We start from the raw sequence: 18,641 nt of genomic DNA, 5'->3' as shown, positions 1-18,641 counted from the left end.
AGCCCTATTTGAATAATTTGCCAGAAGTAGCGGAAGCCTTAGAAGAAATTAAGCAAACTTCTCATGCTCCAGAAGCTAAGTACGAGGCAAGCCATCTCTTTACTATTTGGGCAAATATTCTCCGCGAAATCAATCGAGTAAATATAGAAATTCAGAAAGAAGATATTATCCTTGCCCATTCCATCACACTAATGGATTGTCTGCTCAAAACCTTGCAGAAAATGAGACAAAATCCAATGGAATATTGGATAATAGAGGCTCCAACCGGTTCGACTATTTTCTAAAGAAATAATGATGTTATTTGAACGAATCATATCAGAAATTACAAAGAGGTTCGAATGTGGTACCATGCTGAATTTTGCTTTTCTTAATGGTACTAATATTTTGAAAATGTCAATTGAAGAATTGTAAAAGTATGGAGCAGATCTGGCTCGAAACTAGCGTGATCTAAGTACCGTTGAATTCTGCCAAGAAGAAAATGCTAACGGTTTCTATCTCTTGCAACAGGTCTATGCGCATGTTTTGCAGGATGCTTTTCCTAATACTTTTATTGCCTTGCGAATTTACTCTGCGCTTACTACTACATCCACAAGTTGTGAGCGAAGTTTTAGGAAACTAAAACTAACGATACGGAAACGATTATCGAGTCTTGTATTCTTAGCGATAGAAAATCGACTTGCGCACGAGTTGAATTATGAAAAACAAGGCAATAGACTAATTTGCTGAACAAAAAACTCAAAGAGTACGATTGTAGGAACTTCTTTTCCTATGGAGGCTGAAAGATGGATATCCGAGAATAAAAACAAGTCAACATATAAATATATATATATTTCAAAAATAGAAAACAAAAATATTTACAAAATTAAAAATTTCATCTAATTCGCTTCTGTTAGAGTTCCCTGTATAAACGAAGCTGTCGACTTCGGGTTACCTTTGACTTGAGGCTGAAACAGAAGCAATTACTGGTAAAATGAAACATTTTATTCAAATAATCCACCAAAAAATTGTTAATGTATGGAATTTATAATGGCTACCATATTTTGTTTGCTTAATTTTAGATTAATTCTCTAAATTAATAAAACCAGAATTGCCTAGAGACAACTTCATAGGATTGTATACAATTTTCATTTTCATAATCATAATAATAAAAGTATTTTGACGGTAGATAGACGAATCATTATCTGATATAGGTTTTAACATGAATGAAATTGAAATAATTTCACCATGCCAAAAAAAAATTGTCATATTCTTCAATCCCGCTTTCAAATTTCATGTTTGATTCGTCAAACCAAGACTCACCATTACATAAATATGTGTGGGCAAGGTCCGTTTTGTCAACGAATCCATCTCATCGTGTTGAACAAAGCATTCTTCAATCTCATCCCCATTTTCAGTACTCTTAAGAGAGAATTTAGGCAAGGCCACGTTGCCAGCTATCAATGGATTCAAGTTGTACTGAAGAGTTCTAGTCGAATTTGGTAAAACAGAAACTGAAAACTTTAAAACAATATTTCCATGAGATATATAAGAAGGTGACAGTTCAGGTGATATATACAAGTTCTCTCATTACAAATAACGATCTCTCATCCATTAAATAGTTGAATACATTTATAGGACAAACAGAATGAACTCCATTAACATGTTTCAAAGAGCACAGTGAGAACCAAAGGGTAAACTTTGAAATGTCCGCTACTATAGGCACCATGATGATGTTGAAGAAAATAATAACCTATGTGGGTTAACAACAACTTACTTGTTTGTATCCTGAGAACATAAAGGCCTCGCTAGCCTCCATGGCTAGTTCTAGATGCACCAGTTCCTGAGATCTATTTTGTACATGATAGCTCAATATCATTGGCGTCCTAAGAAAACCATACGAAGGGGCGACCATTTTTAAACCTATGGGTATCCAGTCACATATAAGGCCTGCTATAGGTAGAGCTGTGATTGTACTGTGCCCATTTTGTCTACAAGTAATAAATCGGGAAATTGAGAATTTTGAAAGTGTCATTATGAACAATCTTTCGACCTCTTAATCTATGTAGTCATGAAAAATATAAAGTAACTTTGAAAACGAGTTTTAGTCTTCACAAAAGTTGATGAAAGCAAGTTGAAAAACACGTTTTCGCTCATTTCCCGGCCCTGGACTGGTTCACGAATAATGTTTGGGTTGAGAATTTTAGAAAAAGGCCGATTTTCGCCTAAAAAATGAGGTTAGGTCGAATAAATGGCACGCTGAATTACCTATATCGCAAATGACATCTATTTTTGGTATCAGAATCTTATTTTATAAAAATCAGGAATAACAAGCTCTTTTGAATTCGTCAAAATAAAAAAGACGAATCAGCATAATTTTGTACACAACTTCTCCACACAACAACTTTCGATACAGCCAATCATTTCACAGATAGCTTGAAAAAACGAGAAAATTATAGTTACCTTTTCCATCTGACAGAATACTTTCCAATATTCAAGTTCGCGTCTGACTTTTTTTCGCACATGGCCAAATGCAGCTCAGCCCCAATTTCATCAGAGTGGAACATCTTATTCGCCAATTGACTGACGTATTCCCTTTCTGTAGAAACAAAAGGAGCCGTCTGAAACACAAAGATCCCATCACTATAATCTTTTGTTACACTCATGAACACTTGAATCATGACTCACATAACTGAAAGAAGTGTCTTCTACGATAATTGGCCAGGGAGAAGTGAACTTCAAATACTTCATTATGCCGAATTCCTCCTCGGCGTAAAACCTGTCAATATCGTTCATCAACAAGGATAAAAACTTTGAGGTTAGTTCAAAAGGTTCTACGACAGATATTAACAGCCTTTCGGTCTTTGTACTAAGCACTGGCTTGTCCCCGTCCAAGGTGTAGATGAAAATAACCTGAACGGCGAATTTACAGATCAGGTTCGATCTAATGAAAAACCGACAAGCAAATTTTTCTTCTGGATTCAGCGATTTGGAGTTCACCAACAACGTAGGTTGCTTCGCATGCTGCGGGATCGGTTTTAAAGATAGTTCAACTGGAAGAAAGAAATTATTATTATATTATAGTTAATTTTTAAACTTTTTGATAACCTGAAAGTTTTTGTTTGAAAGTGGTTGACAATGTTTCGTGGTAAATTTTATTAGTTCGGGATTCCATTGTCTAATATGATATAATATGATTTGAAATCTATGAAAGAGAAAAAAAAATCACTGAGTTTTATCCCAAAATCGAGTCGTCATCAATTCGATATATGAAACGAAAATAAGTTGAAAATTTAATGAAGAGTAACTGATAGTACAGCGTTAGTTGTATTCCTTGGTTTTTATTATAAGTAGTATCAATATAATCAGATAATTTAATTCCTAATGATTTGTCATGCTGATGTGTTTATGCAAGTCGACTGCTGTCTTTAGACATTAGACAAAGTCTACTCTTGACAAGGAAAATTTATGTTCATATATTATTTCTGTCAAAATTTCATAGGAATTTCGATAGAACATTGTGAGAAAATTGTCAAATGTCTTCTTGAAGGTCAATATTTATATGAATTATTTTCTATAGAGAATCAAGAAAATTTTCAATGATATATTTTGAACAAAATTGTTACATTTACATCAAATTGATATTTATTTTCACAGCCGATACGACAGTTTTAGTTGTTATTCCCTAGTTTTTATGCTGATGCAAGTCGACTACTGTTAGACAAAGTCAATCTTATTCTTCACAAAAAAATCTATGGTTACGTTGATCTGTCATTTCTCAGCACTTTCTCATTTTAGCTTGACAGTGATATGTCTATTCAAACTGTCTAGATACTACATAGAAATTTCAATAAAACATTGTGAGAAGAGTGTGAAATGTCTTCTTGACGGTCAATTTATATAGATTACTTGAATATTTTTCCATAGTAAGTGAATTATTTCTGTTATCAATTATTCCACCCACCTTCTGGAATATCCTCCTCCATTCTGACTTCAACTTTTATATCTCTGATGGCATGAATTTCTTTATTAAAAACATTGGTCTGGATCTCATACCACTCTCCCAGCAGAGCTGGATCTTGATGGTCGAATTCGACTTTCAATTTCGACTCTCTCGGAACTACTGCAGCTTGTGACAGTGGGTGGATGTTATCAAAGTTTAACATGTCAGGGTTATATTTGAAATGCGACAACTCTAAATGATTGGCGTTCGTGTCAGCTTCGGGGGAGTATTTCAAGTCTAAACTAAACTCGTTGGGGCTGCCGAGGACTAGATTTATGGATGCAATCTGCAAATAAGGAATTGAGGTTAGGAGCAGCTCAACTCGAATGTTGCTTTCACGGTGTAGTGTAGTATTAACATGTTTAACATGTTGGTTTCATAAGCAAATCAGCAAAGCGACAGTTACATAATTAATACATAGTTGACACCGGCCTACTGCGCCGTGAGGAAAGCAAATACCATAAAAAAGAGAAGAAGAATACATAGTTGACAGTTGATAGTGAGCACGAAATACGAAATCCATTGAAGGGTCTTTGTGGGGTAAGTTTATATTTTAAAGTTGACTCATGGGGTTTTGAAAGTAACCATTTCCTGCACAAAATACAGAATTGCTATGAATAAGTTTGGATTTTGAGGTTAAATATGAAATATTTCCTAAATTGAATTTTTGTTTACCTGAAAGAAATTAAGTTATTGTTTATGTTTACATGTTAATATCAAATGAGTATTAGAGTTTGATAGACAAAAAAATTATGTGAGAATGTTTTCTAGATATTGATGAGAAGAGGAATTATTGCCTTCCATTTTTAAGTTTCCTTTCTCTTTCACGAATCGGTTCCAAAAAAGATTTTAAGGGTCATATAAACTCACTGCAAATCTTACCTGGATTTCTTTATTGATATCACTTGAATCTGCCATGAATTCTACAACAAATTTTTTCACTTCGTCCTTATGAAAACTGATGAAAACCCCTTCCAGATTTGTTACAGCAAATTCTGAGGTATAACCCTGCGTGTTAATAGTGACAGATACTTTTGAAAACGCCAATGGGAAAGGACAGGTGCTCCTAAAAAATTTTCAATTTATTGCTATAATCTGAAACATAGTTGAAAGAAATACTGTTACTAAGACTCTATTCTTTTGCCCTCTATTCAATTTGGTAAAATTTACAGACCTTTTCTATGAAAAAAATGTACTCCAGAACATAAATACGTACTCACTTGACATAAATTTCTACAGATACGTTTTGATCTACTTCGTAACTGTTTTTCAAAAACCTCGCCTTGGTTGCAATGCAAGAAACGATATTAGCCATATCGAGGGAAAAGCTCAAGGGTTTTTCTGAAAATACAGGCTGCCACAGTATAATGGCATTTTGTAAGACGTCTTGCGGAAGTTTGGAATCACCAAAAGGTATTTGTTTCTGAAAAAATATTCATGGCAATATCTAATGAAAAGAATAATTGATATGTCATTCCCAAATGTGAATGTAATTGGGAATTATATTCACATTAAAACATTATCTGATGTTGTTCATCCGATAGACAGATGTATACAATAGACAGATACATGAATGTCGAAATTCAATTACTTGTAATATTTTTTACCTTCAATATTCTCACTAGGTTTTCATAAATCCTCCGTTTTTCATCCAGACTGATCAGCACGTTTGAACCTAGCAACTCTATAGCTAATAACACGTAGTCTTGAATATTTGCGGTCAAGTATGCACATCTTATAGCTTTTTCTAAAATTTGAGACAGGATTCCCCACCATTTTTCGATTCGAAAGTCCCAGAGCATATGCGTGTACAACCTGAAACACTTTAAACATTATCATGACAACAAAAATAACAGAGAGCATTACGTCAGTGCCTTTCCGTAGTCTTTGGAATCATAGTATTCGTCGGCCATTTGCAGTACCAAGTGTCGCCTCGTCCTTGGACATCTGTACGTTTTGAACTGGGTGATGGCCAGTCCGTATAAGGCTATTATCAAGCTCTAAAATGCAGAAGAGAATTGAGTTGGAAGTATTTAAACAACTTGTTGATAATATTACTGAATGATTCAGATGCTTCTCCAAAAATTGCAAAGCTTGGATGCCGTTGGATTCTAGTTGAGGATCAGGGACGTCCCCTGACATTTTACCGGGTCTCCAAGGTCTCTGACCATAGAATTCCATATGGTTCCAACCCTCCAAAGGGTCTGGGTGTGGGTAAGCTATGACGGCCTGTATGAGTGATGAGAATACATTGGCATTGAGGTTGGCATTTTATAAATGAAGTATCAAAAACTCTATTATGAAATTTTCAAATAAATGCTAAGTTTACATTATGGACATGTTTGAAAAAACTATTGTATAGCGAGACAGATTGGTATGGCGATCACAAATGAAATTTTGTGACGGTACTAAATTTTACACAAAAATACAGGATATCTTACAATTCAACAAATCATAAAACTTACAGAACAAAGTTCTTGGCAGGATTTTTTCCTCTGGATAGCATACTGAGCAGCTTGTTGATAATATAAACCCGGATGTTGAGTCTGAACAGCAGGAAGGCCCTGCTTCACAGCCTCGTCAAAAATATCGCCAAAGACTGAATATCTGAAACACACTCATTACCAAACTCACTTGACAATCGTACCAAATCAACGTACTGTTTGGATAACCAAGCATAGTGTTCAAACGCCAATTCTTGGAATCCCATCCTAGCCTTGAACCGGTCGATGTGGGCTTTGAACTGGGAAATTGCATCTCTCGGGAGATTTAGAGCGAAAAGTAGCCTGCACAGTTTGTAATTGATGAAACCAGCGACGGTTCGAATTTCCAGAGCATTTGTGTCTACTATTCTGATTTCAAGAAGGCTATTATATGCGTGTGTGTAGTGTCTGGAAAAGAACTCTTGATGTCAAAAAATGAATTGTTGATAAGTTGGTGGTGAAAAATTATTTGCATTTTGAAAATTTTCTCCAGTGCGACGGCACGAGTACCACTGCAAAAATTGAAAATCCTGTGAAATGACACATGAAATGTATCCATTGACAGATTAAATGTGTCATTTGTCAGATCAAATGTAGCCATTGACATATTAAATGTATCAATTGACAGGTTACATTAATCAATTGCCAGTTTTAATGTGGCAATTGATTTATTATAATTGCGAGCTTAAATATGTCAATTCATATATTGAATGTGTCAAATGACAGATTGAATGTGTCGATTGACATATTGAATTTTTCCATTGATAAATCAAATGTGACTATTGCCAGTTTTAAGGTGCCAATTAAAAGATTCAATGCGTCAATTGCAAGGATTAATGTGACAACTGACAGATCAAATTTGTCAATTTCCAGTTTAAATGTGTTGATTGACCTATTATATGTGTCAATTGCCAGCTCAAATGTGTCAGTTATTAGGTTGAATGTGTCGATTGACAGATTAAATGTGTCCATTGGTAGACCGAATGTGTCAATTGACAGGTTGAGTGTGTCGATTGACAGCTTAGTGTCTATTGATAGGTTAGATGTGTCAATTGTCAGTTTGAATGTGTCACTTGATATATTAAATATGTCAATTGCCGGATTAATTATGGCAATTGACTGATTGAATGTGTCAATTGCCACCTTAAATTTGTCAATTGGTATATTATGTTAATTACCAGATTCAATGTGACAATTGACAGATTAAATGTGTCGATTGACAGATTGATTGTGTCCATTAATATAACAAATGTGTTGACTGAAAGATGGAATATGTCAATTGACAATTAATGTCACAATTGACGGCTTAAATGTGTCAATTGCCGGATCAAATGTGTCGATTGACATGTTAAATGTGTCTATTGCCAGTTTAAATGTGTCAATTGGTCTATTATGTGTCGCATGCCAGATCAAATGTGCCAAATGACAGATTAAATGTGTCAATTGATATATCAAATGTATAAATCGACATATAAAAAGTGGCAATCAAGAATTTTTTATTTTTGCGGTGGCACTTATAAAGCGTCATTCTCAAAAACAACTCAGTTGAAAGTAAAAAATGACGGACCTTTGAAAATAATTGTATTTTCAGATGATTCATTAGTTTTCAAGGTGAGAACCCCGTAGTACACGTAATTGTATTTAGTGGAATTTATGGTGATATTCTTGTACTAATGAAAAAAAGTAAATATATATTTTGACATGAAGGAACAATGTTGAGAAATGTCTATTTTTGAATATATCACCAAGAGAAATGAATAAATCATAGTTTTATAACTCACTTGTGAGCAGAATGTGCATCTTGCTTCATCTCGTACATAAACCCCATCTTGAACTGATGCCTCACGAACAAATACTGGTGGGTGTTCTTATTCAAATGTTCTTTATGGGACTTTATGTGTTTCCCTTCGTTGTGATAGTAGATCTGAGCCAGTTCGAAAAATGCAGATTCCAGTCTTATAGCATATCCTTGAAGATGGTCTCCGTGAGGCAAAACAAACAAGTACTGAGAATTCAAGTCACAACTGGAAGACAATGCTAGGGCACGTTCTGCCGAGAGGGAATCCTCTCCTGCAGGCAGCGGGACAGTGTTTTGGATCAGAACCACTGTTAGTCGAGTGCTGTGCCCTTCCAAAGAAGCTCTACAAGGAATAAAATTGGTTTATTGAGTAGAGAATTTTATACTGCTCCACAAAGAGATATCAAATAACGCAGTTTTCAATAAACCAAAGGAAATTACATGTATCTTAAGAAGTTCCATAACAAGACATTTCTTATAAACTGAATATCAAGGATGTATCATTGATAAAAATATTAATTTTTTCCTACTAAATTCAAGACATCCATTGAATCTATGAAGTGAGTGGTCTATTGGTTCCTTTTGTACAAAAATTCATTACAGTCATAGGGTGTGGAACATGTCAGGCTGAATAAATATTAAAATTAATACATGTAAACAAAAATTCATCAGTATAAATAAAAAAATTAGAACTCTAACAATTCAATAACAATGTTGCACTGTTCCGAGGATGGATTCTTTTGGAATCTCACTTCTGCAAAAGCTGTCTGATTGGTCAGTGATTGTCAAACAGGTAGTTCAGAAATTTACCTTGCTCTTGCATAGGAAGAGAATGTAAATATTAGTATATTTATTCTATTTACCTCATAGATTGTACTCTCGAAGCACATTCAATCATTTTTTCATTCCACTGTGGATCGTTCCAATCCAAATCAAAAAATATCACAACAACAGCAGGCACCTCATACAAATGTTTACTCATCCAGTTCTTTTTGAGGATGCCTTTGGGAATGTACCAGTCATAGGAGTTTCTTCGAGGTTTGATTACGGGAAATTCATGCGAATTGCTCATCAACTTAAACAGTACAGGTGTTCTTTCCAAACGCCTGTTGCTGCTAAAAGTTTCCCAGATAGCTTTGTGGATTGAATTTTTTACAACATCCAAACCACTAACACCCACAAGGGCTAGAGGTTTCGCACAGAGCTCCGGTGGCAGGTCTGAATTGTTTTGAATGGTATTTGAATGCATTTTTGATTATCTATTGCCTCATGGTCTTTTCAACTTCCTAGAAGAGTTATCAGTTTCAATATATTCAGCTTAACAGCTTATTCGTTTATTATAAAAACATTAATCCTATCCAATGAGTAAACTTCTATCAACTGTCACCTGTTAAGTCAAAATGACAGTCACCTGTCAGTTTGACAGTCGATTCTGTCATCTATCAAAACATTTAAACTAGAAGAGTTCTCAAATTCAACAATGTTCCGATGTATTGCTTCAATCGATAAAAATGGGCTAACGTTTCGAATGGATCAATATATACGTTAGTTTCTTTTTTCAGCGGTTAATTCACCGCTATGATCGCAATACAATCAGACAATTTCTTTCTTCACCAGCTTTGAACTGATAAGACTTCATCAAAGTGCCATTTTTTCAAATGATTTTCGGAACGTAACAAAGAAAATATCTTCTTTCAGCCATCTATCACACAATAGCTAAAACTCGAATAATCAGTCGAATTTGGTGTGGAAACGGTGTGCAAAGGTGGAACTAAAATTTAACTTATGAATCTTTCCTCTACCGTCCAGTCGTTACTTGAAAAGAATGAGACTATTCCAACAACAGTTTAATGGATAGTCTACATACAAAGATTTGATGCAAAATGCATGGGACCGATATAAAACAATTAATGAATAAAAAGTATATCTAGAGTCTTCTCGTAGTAAATATCTGAAGCTTTTTGAACGCGTGTAGCTCATTCGCAGATCTCTATATCTGCGTTCTGAAGCTTTAAATATAAGAGTATAGATGGTGCCACTGCTGCAAACAGGGCACAAGGTATGAAAAATCTGTGAATTTTTAATATATTCGCGCTTTCTTCTCGTTGTTGCAGATTTTCTGTGCGGCCTACAACTTTGTCTCAGTATACCAATTTCACCGCAAAACGCTTTAGGCATATCACCATTTTAGGTAATACTAATGGAAAAGCCAATGGTCCACATATTATGTAGATTGAGCAAACCATCTTTTCTGCTTTCATTTATGTGCAGAAAAATGACAAAAACATACGATGCAACAAAATAATGAGACGAATATTTGATGTTATTCTTCGTCTGCGGGTTTTTGGGCCTGACAAAGATACTCAGAAACTCTGGTGTTTTTACAGATTCGCCTTTGTTGTGTCAATAATTCTCGACGAGAGAAATGATATTGCTTCAACTTTGTACACTTGTTGATAGATGGTGCTAGAATCGAAATCTGTCAGGCGAATTTTGTTGAGATTTTCATTGCTCCGCTCGGTCCCATGGCGTTTCATTGGTATCATTGGATTTCTCTAGAGATGCCCTTTCCAACCGTGTCACAGATATGATCTCTGTATTTGGACTTGTCTTTTTCACGTGTATAGGCCAACATTTTTTTTTCATTTCAACACTATATGTATGCACTGTAACTATATTGCATTAATGTTTTATACAGAATCTATAGCTTGAAATAGTTTTTTGGGTCTAATTTTATACAAAGCCATTGGCGGAACTAGAGGGGTCTAGGGTGGGTTTAGCCCACTTAGCTACACTTTTCGTGTCTCATTAAATAAAACATTTCTATTTTCGTTGGTATTTGTACCTATATTCCTTATTGAATGATTGTTTGGCAGAAATAATATTGATAATGCGATTTAGGACACAGCCCACCAACAGGTTATTAAGAGGTATTTTATTCTCCAAAGACTAATGCGGGCTGGAACTTCATCCTAGTTACTTACGCCAATGTACAGAGCCCAACAACAGGATAAATGAAACAACAAAGGTAATCCTAATAAAATATATTTTTAAATATAACATGAATAAAAAACAATTATTTACTTATAAAATACTTGCTAATAATAAATGTTAAAGCAGAATTACGAGCACCATTCGGAATAGTTACAATAAAATTAACCGAAAAAATGGTGCTCCACAATATTATACAATACCTCAGGGCCTTGCTCACAAGAGACGTAAGCAAGCTCAGGTAGAATAAAATTACGCATGTTAAAAAACGTTAAAATCGAAAACAAGTAATGTCAAACGAAGGATCACTTTGACAGCACTTATGAATACTTCAAAATCGGTCTAAAAATAGGCCATGATACATTCTATGAAGCTGCTCGACAATCACACAGTTCACAATATTTACAAATTCAATAGGAAAGCACAAAAGTTTTGTACTAAGTAATTTAGTTGCCATATACGAAAATAAATTAAATAACAATATCACTTATCGATCCGTTCAATAGGGAATCGGTAATCTAATGTCATACTAGGGATGAAATCGACACTCAGGTAGGAGAAACTGGGTGAAAACACTAGGGGATATTAGAAGTAAAAGTGTGATGAACTTGTTCCTTTTGTCTGTTTGATAAGTTTCACATTGTGTTACTGTAAGACTTTCTTCAGTTCTTCAAATGATTCTTTACGAACCTTCATAACCTAAAAAAAGTTGAAAGTACACATTTTCAACACTTTCTGACTCTAGCACTTGTTTTTGAAATTTTTTTTTATGGTTCTGTGTCAGGCTGACAGAAATTGTACCCAAACATCTGCTTCAAAAATGACAAAATAAATCTTCGTTTTGAACTTTTACAAAGGAATCTATTTCAAGATACCCCTCATTGAAAATTGATTTTAAATTTACTAATTTAAAATGTTTCACAATTTCTGAGTGACTTTTTGATATCTCCTGTAGGTTAAGTGGGTACTGCTTCCTTATTTTGAACATTCTGCGAAAGAACATTTTTTGAACCCACATTTTTGTAAATTTTGATATTTTGAAATTCCTCTGAAATATGGGATTCTACTTTTTTGGATATTGTTTTCTTATTAGTCAATAAATGATACTAATAAAAGTAATTAATATCCCAGGAATAATTTCTGAATATTGTGGAGTAATTTTAAATAAATCTGTAAGTTCTTTCAACTCATATTATGAAGATGACTGTTGAACTCCACTATATACTTTTTGAAACTTGACAACTTTTAATACAAAATCTATTAGGTACTTACTGCTTGGAAGATGAGAACATCTGAAATTAACCAATTTCTAATATCTACCAGAACTATTCAAGTTTGTTTCTCCAAAAATACTTTTCTTCTGTTGATAATACAAGTGTCTATTTGCATTTGTAAATTCCCATTAAAACCTTCCCTTCAAACAAATAACTACCCACCAATCAATTTCCATTATAAAACATGGCAATTCCACAAGTCCAAGTGCAAGTTGACTAGAATTTCTGATTTTTTAGGAGAGAACTGTCTACAGACAACTGTTGTCAAAAGTTTGTATTAGAGAAATATTCTCTAGATTTTACATCCTAGTTGAAGCTGTTATAGTGTTTGAAAAATCGATGTATCCAGTAAATTCACGTATCAACAGAGATTAAAACCTGAAGACTGATATCATTCTAGAATTAAAGGAAACATTCGACATAAGACACAAGCCTTTCAGTGAAAGTGGACTTCAACCTGACCGAAGAAAACCCCTAGTCTTTCACACAATTCTATACCTACCCTTCTTCGCACATGCAGGCGTTTACTTCTTGATCATAGACCGAACTTTGTTGACGCACCTGTCCATGAAGTTCCTCTTGCGTTTCGATTCGCTCGAACTGCTATAAACGGAACATTTGTCGAGTTCACTGCTGTCGTCCGAAACGCGACTCTTACTACTTAAATAACTCTCAGTCTCATAATCGTCACGAAAATCCTTGTCGATGTTGTCGCAACTCTTGGTCGCGGTCTGCGGGGACGGAACTTGTTCACTCTTAGTTGCTTCTGAAGCTGCTTGGATGGCCTCGCCGGCGTCCAGGAGGCCGTCGAGGCTACGAGATCTGTTGGGCGGGGCCGGAGGGTGGCTGGCCAGCGCCAGCGATGAGACGGGCGTGTTCGAACCCCTCCGGGGGTACGGGTACTGCGGCGGGAGACCCCCGAGCCTGTTCGAGTTCATGATCCAGTTGCGGGACGGACTGTTCGCCTTACAGAATCTGGAGGAAGGAACTGAAGTTTATGTTAGTTTGTCCGTTGTTATTAGAGGACGCGGTAAGCGTTATGTCATGCTTTGGCGACGAATATTGGGATTTTTTTTATTACAGCTCACATACAAATAGGCATTATTTAAGTCGGGGCATTTTAAAAAATGAACTGAAATCAGGTTTGTGTTCACAATATCTTATTAGTATTGGTACATGTTCAACAGATGTTTGGCATCTGCATAGAAAACTGAGGCAAGTGTGCTGTCGTCAACAAAGCAATATATTGTATTTTCAACCTTTCACAAGAACATAATGTATGTTCTATGTCCATCAAAAGAGCATACAACATATATAATATGTGTGGTATGAATTAAAAAACCAATTTGAATGTTTAACATCTCAAATGTCCGACTTACATCCTACTTTTTCATAAAAAAGAATGTATGTTTCTCCACTCATATCAAGAACAATCATTTCAACAGAGTGGTCTGGGTAAAGTCTGAGGGGGTCGTAGAGAAAAATCTCGAGATTTCTTCTGAATTATTCTTTGTTTCAATTTAAAAAACTACCGAATTTAATAGCTCCAGAATTTGAATAATTATGATACTTAAAGTATCTTGTTGCATGGAAGAGCAATATCTGCCTTGTTTTATCATATGTGCAGATGTTTGTTTGAAGGTGATTGACAATGTTTCATGATGAATTTCATTAGTTAGGACTTCCATTGTCTGATATTATATAAAATGATTTGAAACCCCTGAAATAACCAAGAAAGAAGAATTAATAATTAAAGAAGAAGAATAAAAATGATTAGCTGAAAAAAGAATTATATTAAGCAAAAAACCTGAAATGAAATAATAGTGAAATAAAATACAAGTAAAAATGGAACCAATAATTTTATTTATTTTTTGTTCATATAATTGTTTCTTCTTTAATTTTTAATTCTTCTTTCTCAGTTATTTCAGGGATTTCAAATCATTATATATAATATCAGATAATGTAGTCCGAACTAATGAAATTCATCACATACAGATGTTGAATTCTGCCATTTGTTAGGTTAGGTTAGTATCTCTTGTACTGAGTACCCTTTCAATACAAGCATCTATTATTATTTATTTTGTCTGTTTGCGTAAATCCTTTTCAACCATGATTTCAGCTCAAATGACAAAAAATTCCCTGTCAAGCCAAAATATGCAACATAATAAAACAACATAGGACCTTTACACTTTTATAAAAAGTAATGTTACAAGTTTCCATGAAATTTCTGTTTTAACTTCTGAATATAAATACGTTTCCACATATGTCACATTTTAAAAATGAAATATTGCCGACATGTTCATCAAAAAACATCTCCATTATTGACATATTGTGTTGACAGCTTCGATCGTTTTGAAAAGTGATTGAAACTACGTTATCGTTTAAGATAACGAAGAGATGATCAAAGCTATTCAGATGAACAAAATCATTACACAGGTAACAAAATTGTCGGGCTATAAGGACACCAAAATGAGTTGACTAGATTCAGAAATATATTCGTCAGAAAAGTCAAATCATCTGCCGATATAGCTTATTTCTCTTTAATATTTCCTATTTTGGAATGTATCAGTGCTTTGATGAAAAAACTGAAATAAATGTCCTGACTAATTTTCTGATTAGAGCAGGATAATTTAAAAGAAGAAGATTCGAGGGGACCTCTGTCGCAAGGCGACGGAGTTCACCTCAAGGAAAGCAAAGCATTGTTGAAGTGATATTTTGTATAGACATTAAAAAATGTTTATGATAAAGATAATCTTTAAAAATTCCTGTAGTAAAAGTATTATTGACAGGAAGTGAGTTGATTAATGTGATATTTGCACAAAGTTATTTATTAAAATCCTCTTTCCACGTAAGAATAACCCTGAATTCAAGTGTATGAATGGTGTGTGTATAATTATAAAACACGTAGGCTTTGTTTCCTACAACCTATAGTTGAACTTTCAATATTTATTCATAAGGAACATAAATACAAACACAGTGTTTTATGCGATTGGAGTGTAATTTTACATTTATTTAATCGTTTGAGGTTTTAGAGAAAGCTATGCATGGGCATAATTTCTGATATATAATTATCACTCTTAACAATACTAATCATTTTGAAAAGTTACTTGACTAGCTAAAGAAAGAATATTACAATAGATAGATGTAACAAAGACTTGAGACTACAGTTCCTTATAACAATAATAACTGTACTCCTTATTTCTGGCATTCAAATTATGAAACTATCACTTATGAAACTACCACTCCATGGTCCTAACAAATGTTCACAAGAAGTTTAAAAAATGAGAAGAAGAATCAAGATTTCTTCTTCACCACGAAATTTATGAGAGCGATTTTGATGAACATGACGAATCTCATTTTTTATCCAGTTCAATAAAAACGTTTGCAAAACTGAAAAAATGTGAAGGTCCATTCTAATGAAATAATTACAAAAAAATACCTTGGCAGTGGAGTAGGTGTAACCGAGGCATAGGGGCCATCTAGTCAATCTCTTGTCAACCCCGAATTCCCGTTGACGTCTTTGTCGGAGCCTTTCCCGCTGCCAGAGTCGTTGCTGTGCATTCGCTGGTAATTCGGGGGTTGCCTAACTAGGCTAGGATTCGAGGGGGTACCCGGAGTGATGTCGCCCTTGAGGCCTACGCGGTTCAACAGATTGTCTCCGCACCGTGGATTCGCTTCGCCTCGCATGAACCTGAAAATATTTGAAAAAAGCTATAAAATAAAAGGATCAGAAAAGCTTCGTAAATACTAAATCTTACAATTAAAACCTTGGATTTATTTTCAGATATTGCACAGTATATACTATGTAAAATTACAATCCAATCAATTATTATAAATAATTATTACAAGAGAATTTGCTTATATACTAATAAATTATAATAAACAAGAATTATAGGACTCATATTTCATTACTTCTTGGGAAATCTTTTTGAAGAATGCTCTATTTCGTATTTAAACTCGATATAATTATAAAACCCAGAATAATATATTTACCCTTCATATTTTTTTTTTCGGAAAACTTTCAGTATGCATCATTTGAGAAGTGACCATAAGTTTTTTCACCCATTTCATTTACTGTTTTTTATCCATACATGTATGTGTAAATTCTACTTAGTTGTGAAATTTCTTTACTATATGCAATTCATTCATTTTACTAATTGTGACCATGTACATAAGAATCTGTAGGATACATTTAGTTAACCCTGTGAATTGGTGATATTTTTTTTTACAAGAAATGTCACCCCGGTCGGACTATTTCCCCTAAGCCCCGAAATAGCATAGAGGTGCCAACATCAATAATCCCAGACTATAAGATAGGTGATCTTCAGGTCTGAGAATCGGGTGCCCTGGTCAGACGTAGCGAGCTATGAATTACACCCGGTAGGTCCAATATATCTGGCAGTGTGCGGCAAACTGGTATGATCTCGATGTTCGAGAGAAAGCAGTGTTCCACCAAGGATTCCAATAATCAACAACTTTTTTATCAGAGTGATCTAGTGAAGTCCCGATATTTAATCTATTTTTCTTCATCTTTTCGGACGATATTCGTCTCATCCCCTGGCTCAAAGCCTCATTTAACAGTGGAGGCATATTCAATTCCATTTAGTCATTCAGTAACTTTTTTGAATCCTTAATTTCCAAATATTCCAAAAGATTGAGTAAAATTTTTTTTTCAATAGTACATCATAGTAGTGATTGAACTTACATGCCCCTCGGCCAAAAATGGTTTGCAGATGTGGAATTGGTCTTGAGTACATTCAAGAAACTTCTCATATGTTCCTTTATTCTTTGGGAGAAGGTTCTTCCCGTTTGGCCAATATAAAGTTATCGTAAAAACCACTCCTGATCTACCCGTGTTTATTGTTCTTGATACATTTGCTGATCAATTGATATGTTATTTGTGGTACCAAAATGAATGTTATTTCTGTTCAATCTTCAAATGATCCCAACTGAAAATTTCATTGAGAAAGGGAACTCTTCGAAAGTGGGATTTCAAGTATTCATTCAAGTTTTCATTCGTAACAATTTCATAATGAAATTTTAATCATTCAATATTTTATCAACTTTTAACAACTTTCTGTATCAGTTAAAGTTGAACAGCAAATTCTAATGTAGAATTAATCCAAAATAAACATTGCTCTTCTACACCAGAACTGCAAAACTTTTTTTGAGGCGTATTCAATCAACTATTATATTATAATGGTTGACGAAAGCGAAAAGGGTTATAATTTTTATGTTTTGGAACAATGTCTGTTGAAATTGTTGAAAAATACATACTCTGTATAGTTGAAAGTAAAGAAATCCATTGAGTAAGTTATTTGTTTATATTTTATCATGAAGGAAAGTTGGAATTAGGAATTGTTCAGTATTTTATGAACCGTTCTCAGACGGTTGCCAAATATGCAGATCAGCAAGTAAAGCAACGACATTTTATACAAGTGAAATGTAAATCTCAAGTGAAAAAAAGCGAAAGCTGGATCTATTCAGAACGATAAAAATAGAAAATAAATATGCCTTTTATTCGGAAAATTTTGGAAACAACTCACCTCGACCACGTCAGCAAGGCATGCAAAAAGCGGGAAAGATTAATGTCGTGTTTAAGCGCGTTCGGTTGGTATAACTTTTCATCTTTAGTGCTGTGCAAAATTTTGCGCAGTTTTATCACATCACTACATTGATCTAATGGTACTCACATGATTGTTATCAAGGCAAATGAGCTATGAAAAGCTTTGGCAACTTGCACGTGATACCATTCAGTCTATATCAGAGAGTTAGGCATTATACAAGCAGCGTCTACAATGTTTTTGTTTAGTAACGTCTCTTCAGACTTCTTCTTATGTCTCTGAGAAAAGAGATACCAAAGAGTTTGAATATAGCTAAATTATTTTCAGCATACAGTGCGTTATTGTTCTTAAGTTATGGGGGCATTCTTCCAAGTATAAACGTAATGTATGTTGAATAACATCGATCTAATCGAACATGCCAAAAAACGTGCAACTGAAACTGCCAAAAAAGGTTAATTCGTGGTAGCTTCAATTATACTGCTGGTCTCAACCCAAGTCTTTTTTGTACCATTCAACTATCAATCACCACCGACACAACAACAGTAAAAATAA

General features: G+C 34.4%; 3 protein-coding genes across 17 annotated transcripts in view; all 3 read right to left on the bottom strand.

The window, feature by feature from the left end:
- Positions 1-809: 809 nt before the first annotated feature.
- Positions 810-9,659, bottom strand: gry (trafficking protein particle complex subunit 11 gry). Its single transcript, XM_023166120.2, has 15 exons — positions 9,124-9,659; positions 8,244-8,603; positions 6,640-6,870; positions 6,445-6,586; positions 6,038-6,208; positions 5,846-5,979; positions 5,587-5,794; positions 5,200-5,402; positions 4,862-5,045; positions 3,941-4,265; positions 2,665-3,029; positions 2,440-2,597; positions 1,754-1,967; positions 1,300-1,497; positions 810-944 (listed from the first exon to the last, which is right to left on the bottom strand). The coding sequence occupies exons 1-15, from the start codon at positions 9,507-9,509 to the stop codon at positions 876-878; spliced, it is 3,348 nt and encodes a 1,115-aa protein (XP_023021888.2). The 5' UTR covers positions 9,510-9,659; the 3' UTR covers positions 810-875.
- Positions 9,660-11,289: 1,630 nt separating this feature from the next.
- Positions 11,290-13,463, bottom strand: LOC141482389 (uncharacterized). The gene is made up of 2 exons (XM_074175533.1): positions 13,028-13,463; positions 11,290-11,950 (listed from the first exon to the last, which is right to left on the bottom strand). The coding sequence occupies exon 1, from the start codon at positions 13,461-13,463 to the stop codon at positions 13,050-13,052; it is 414 nt and encodes a 137-aa protein (XP_074031634.1). The 3' UTR covers positions 11,290-11,950; positions 13,028-13,049.
- Sarm (Sterile alpha and Armadillo motif) overlaps positions 11,290-18,641 on the bottom strand; it is a 185,890-nt gene continuing 178,538 nt past the window's right edge. For 13 of the 15 annotated variants that reach the window (XM_023166048.2, XM_074175526.1, XM_074175528.1 and 10 more), the window contains 2 exons: positions 15,965-16,216; positions 11,290-13,513 (listed from right to left, as the gene is read on the bottom strand). In XM_023166048.2, coding sequence (XP_023021816.1) covers positions 16,009-16,216 — 208 coding nt within the window. In that variant the 3' untranslated portion in view covers positions 11,290-13,513; positions 15,965-16,008. Of the gene's footprint in view, positions 13,514-15,964; positions 16,217-18,218; positions 18,368-18,641 lie in introns of those variants that run through there. The other 2 variants (XM_074175527.1, XR_012465499.1) reach the window with 2 other exon arrangements.

This window comes from Leptinotarsa decemlineata, unplaced genomic scaffold (genome assembly GCF_025532065.1).
Source record: "Leptinotarsa decemlineata unplaced genomic scaffold, Ldec_3_MD MMD2_tig00001064_RagTag_RagTag, whole genome shotgun sequence".
Classification (NCBI taxonomy): domain Eukaryota; kingdom Metazoa; phylum Arthropoda; class Insecta; order Coleoptera; family Chrysomelidae; genus Leptinotarsa; species Leptinotarsa decemlineata.
This window is presented reverse-complemented; position numbering and strand designations above follow the sequence as displayed.

Bases quoted from the DNA above. Each gene is read 5' to 3' on its own strand.
- gry (XM_023166120.2), bottom strand. From the start codon at position 9,509: ATGCATTCAAATACCATTCAAAACAATTCAGACCTGCCACCGGAGCTC. The intron at 6,587-6,639 runs GTACGTTGATTT...AGTGTGTTTCAG, and splicing joins TATGCTTGGTTATCCAAACA to ATATTCAGTCTTTGGCGATA. The intron at 945-1,299 runs GTGAGTCTTGGT...CTTCTGTTTCAG, and splicing joins CCACACATATTTATGTAATG to CCTCAAGTCAAAGGTAACCC.
- LOC141482389 (XM_074175533.1), bottom strand. From the start codon at position 13,463: ATGAACTCGAACAGGCTCGGGGGTCTCCCGCCGCAGTACCCGTACCCC.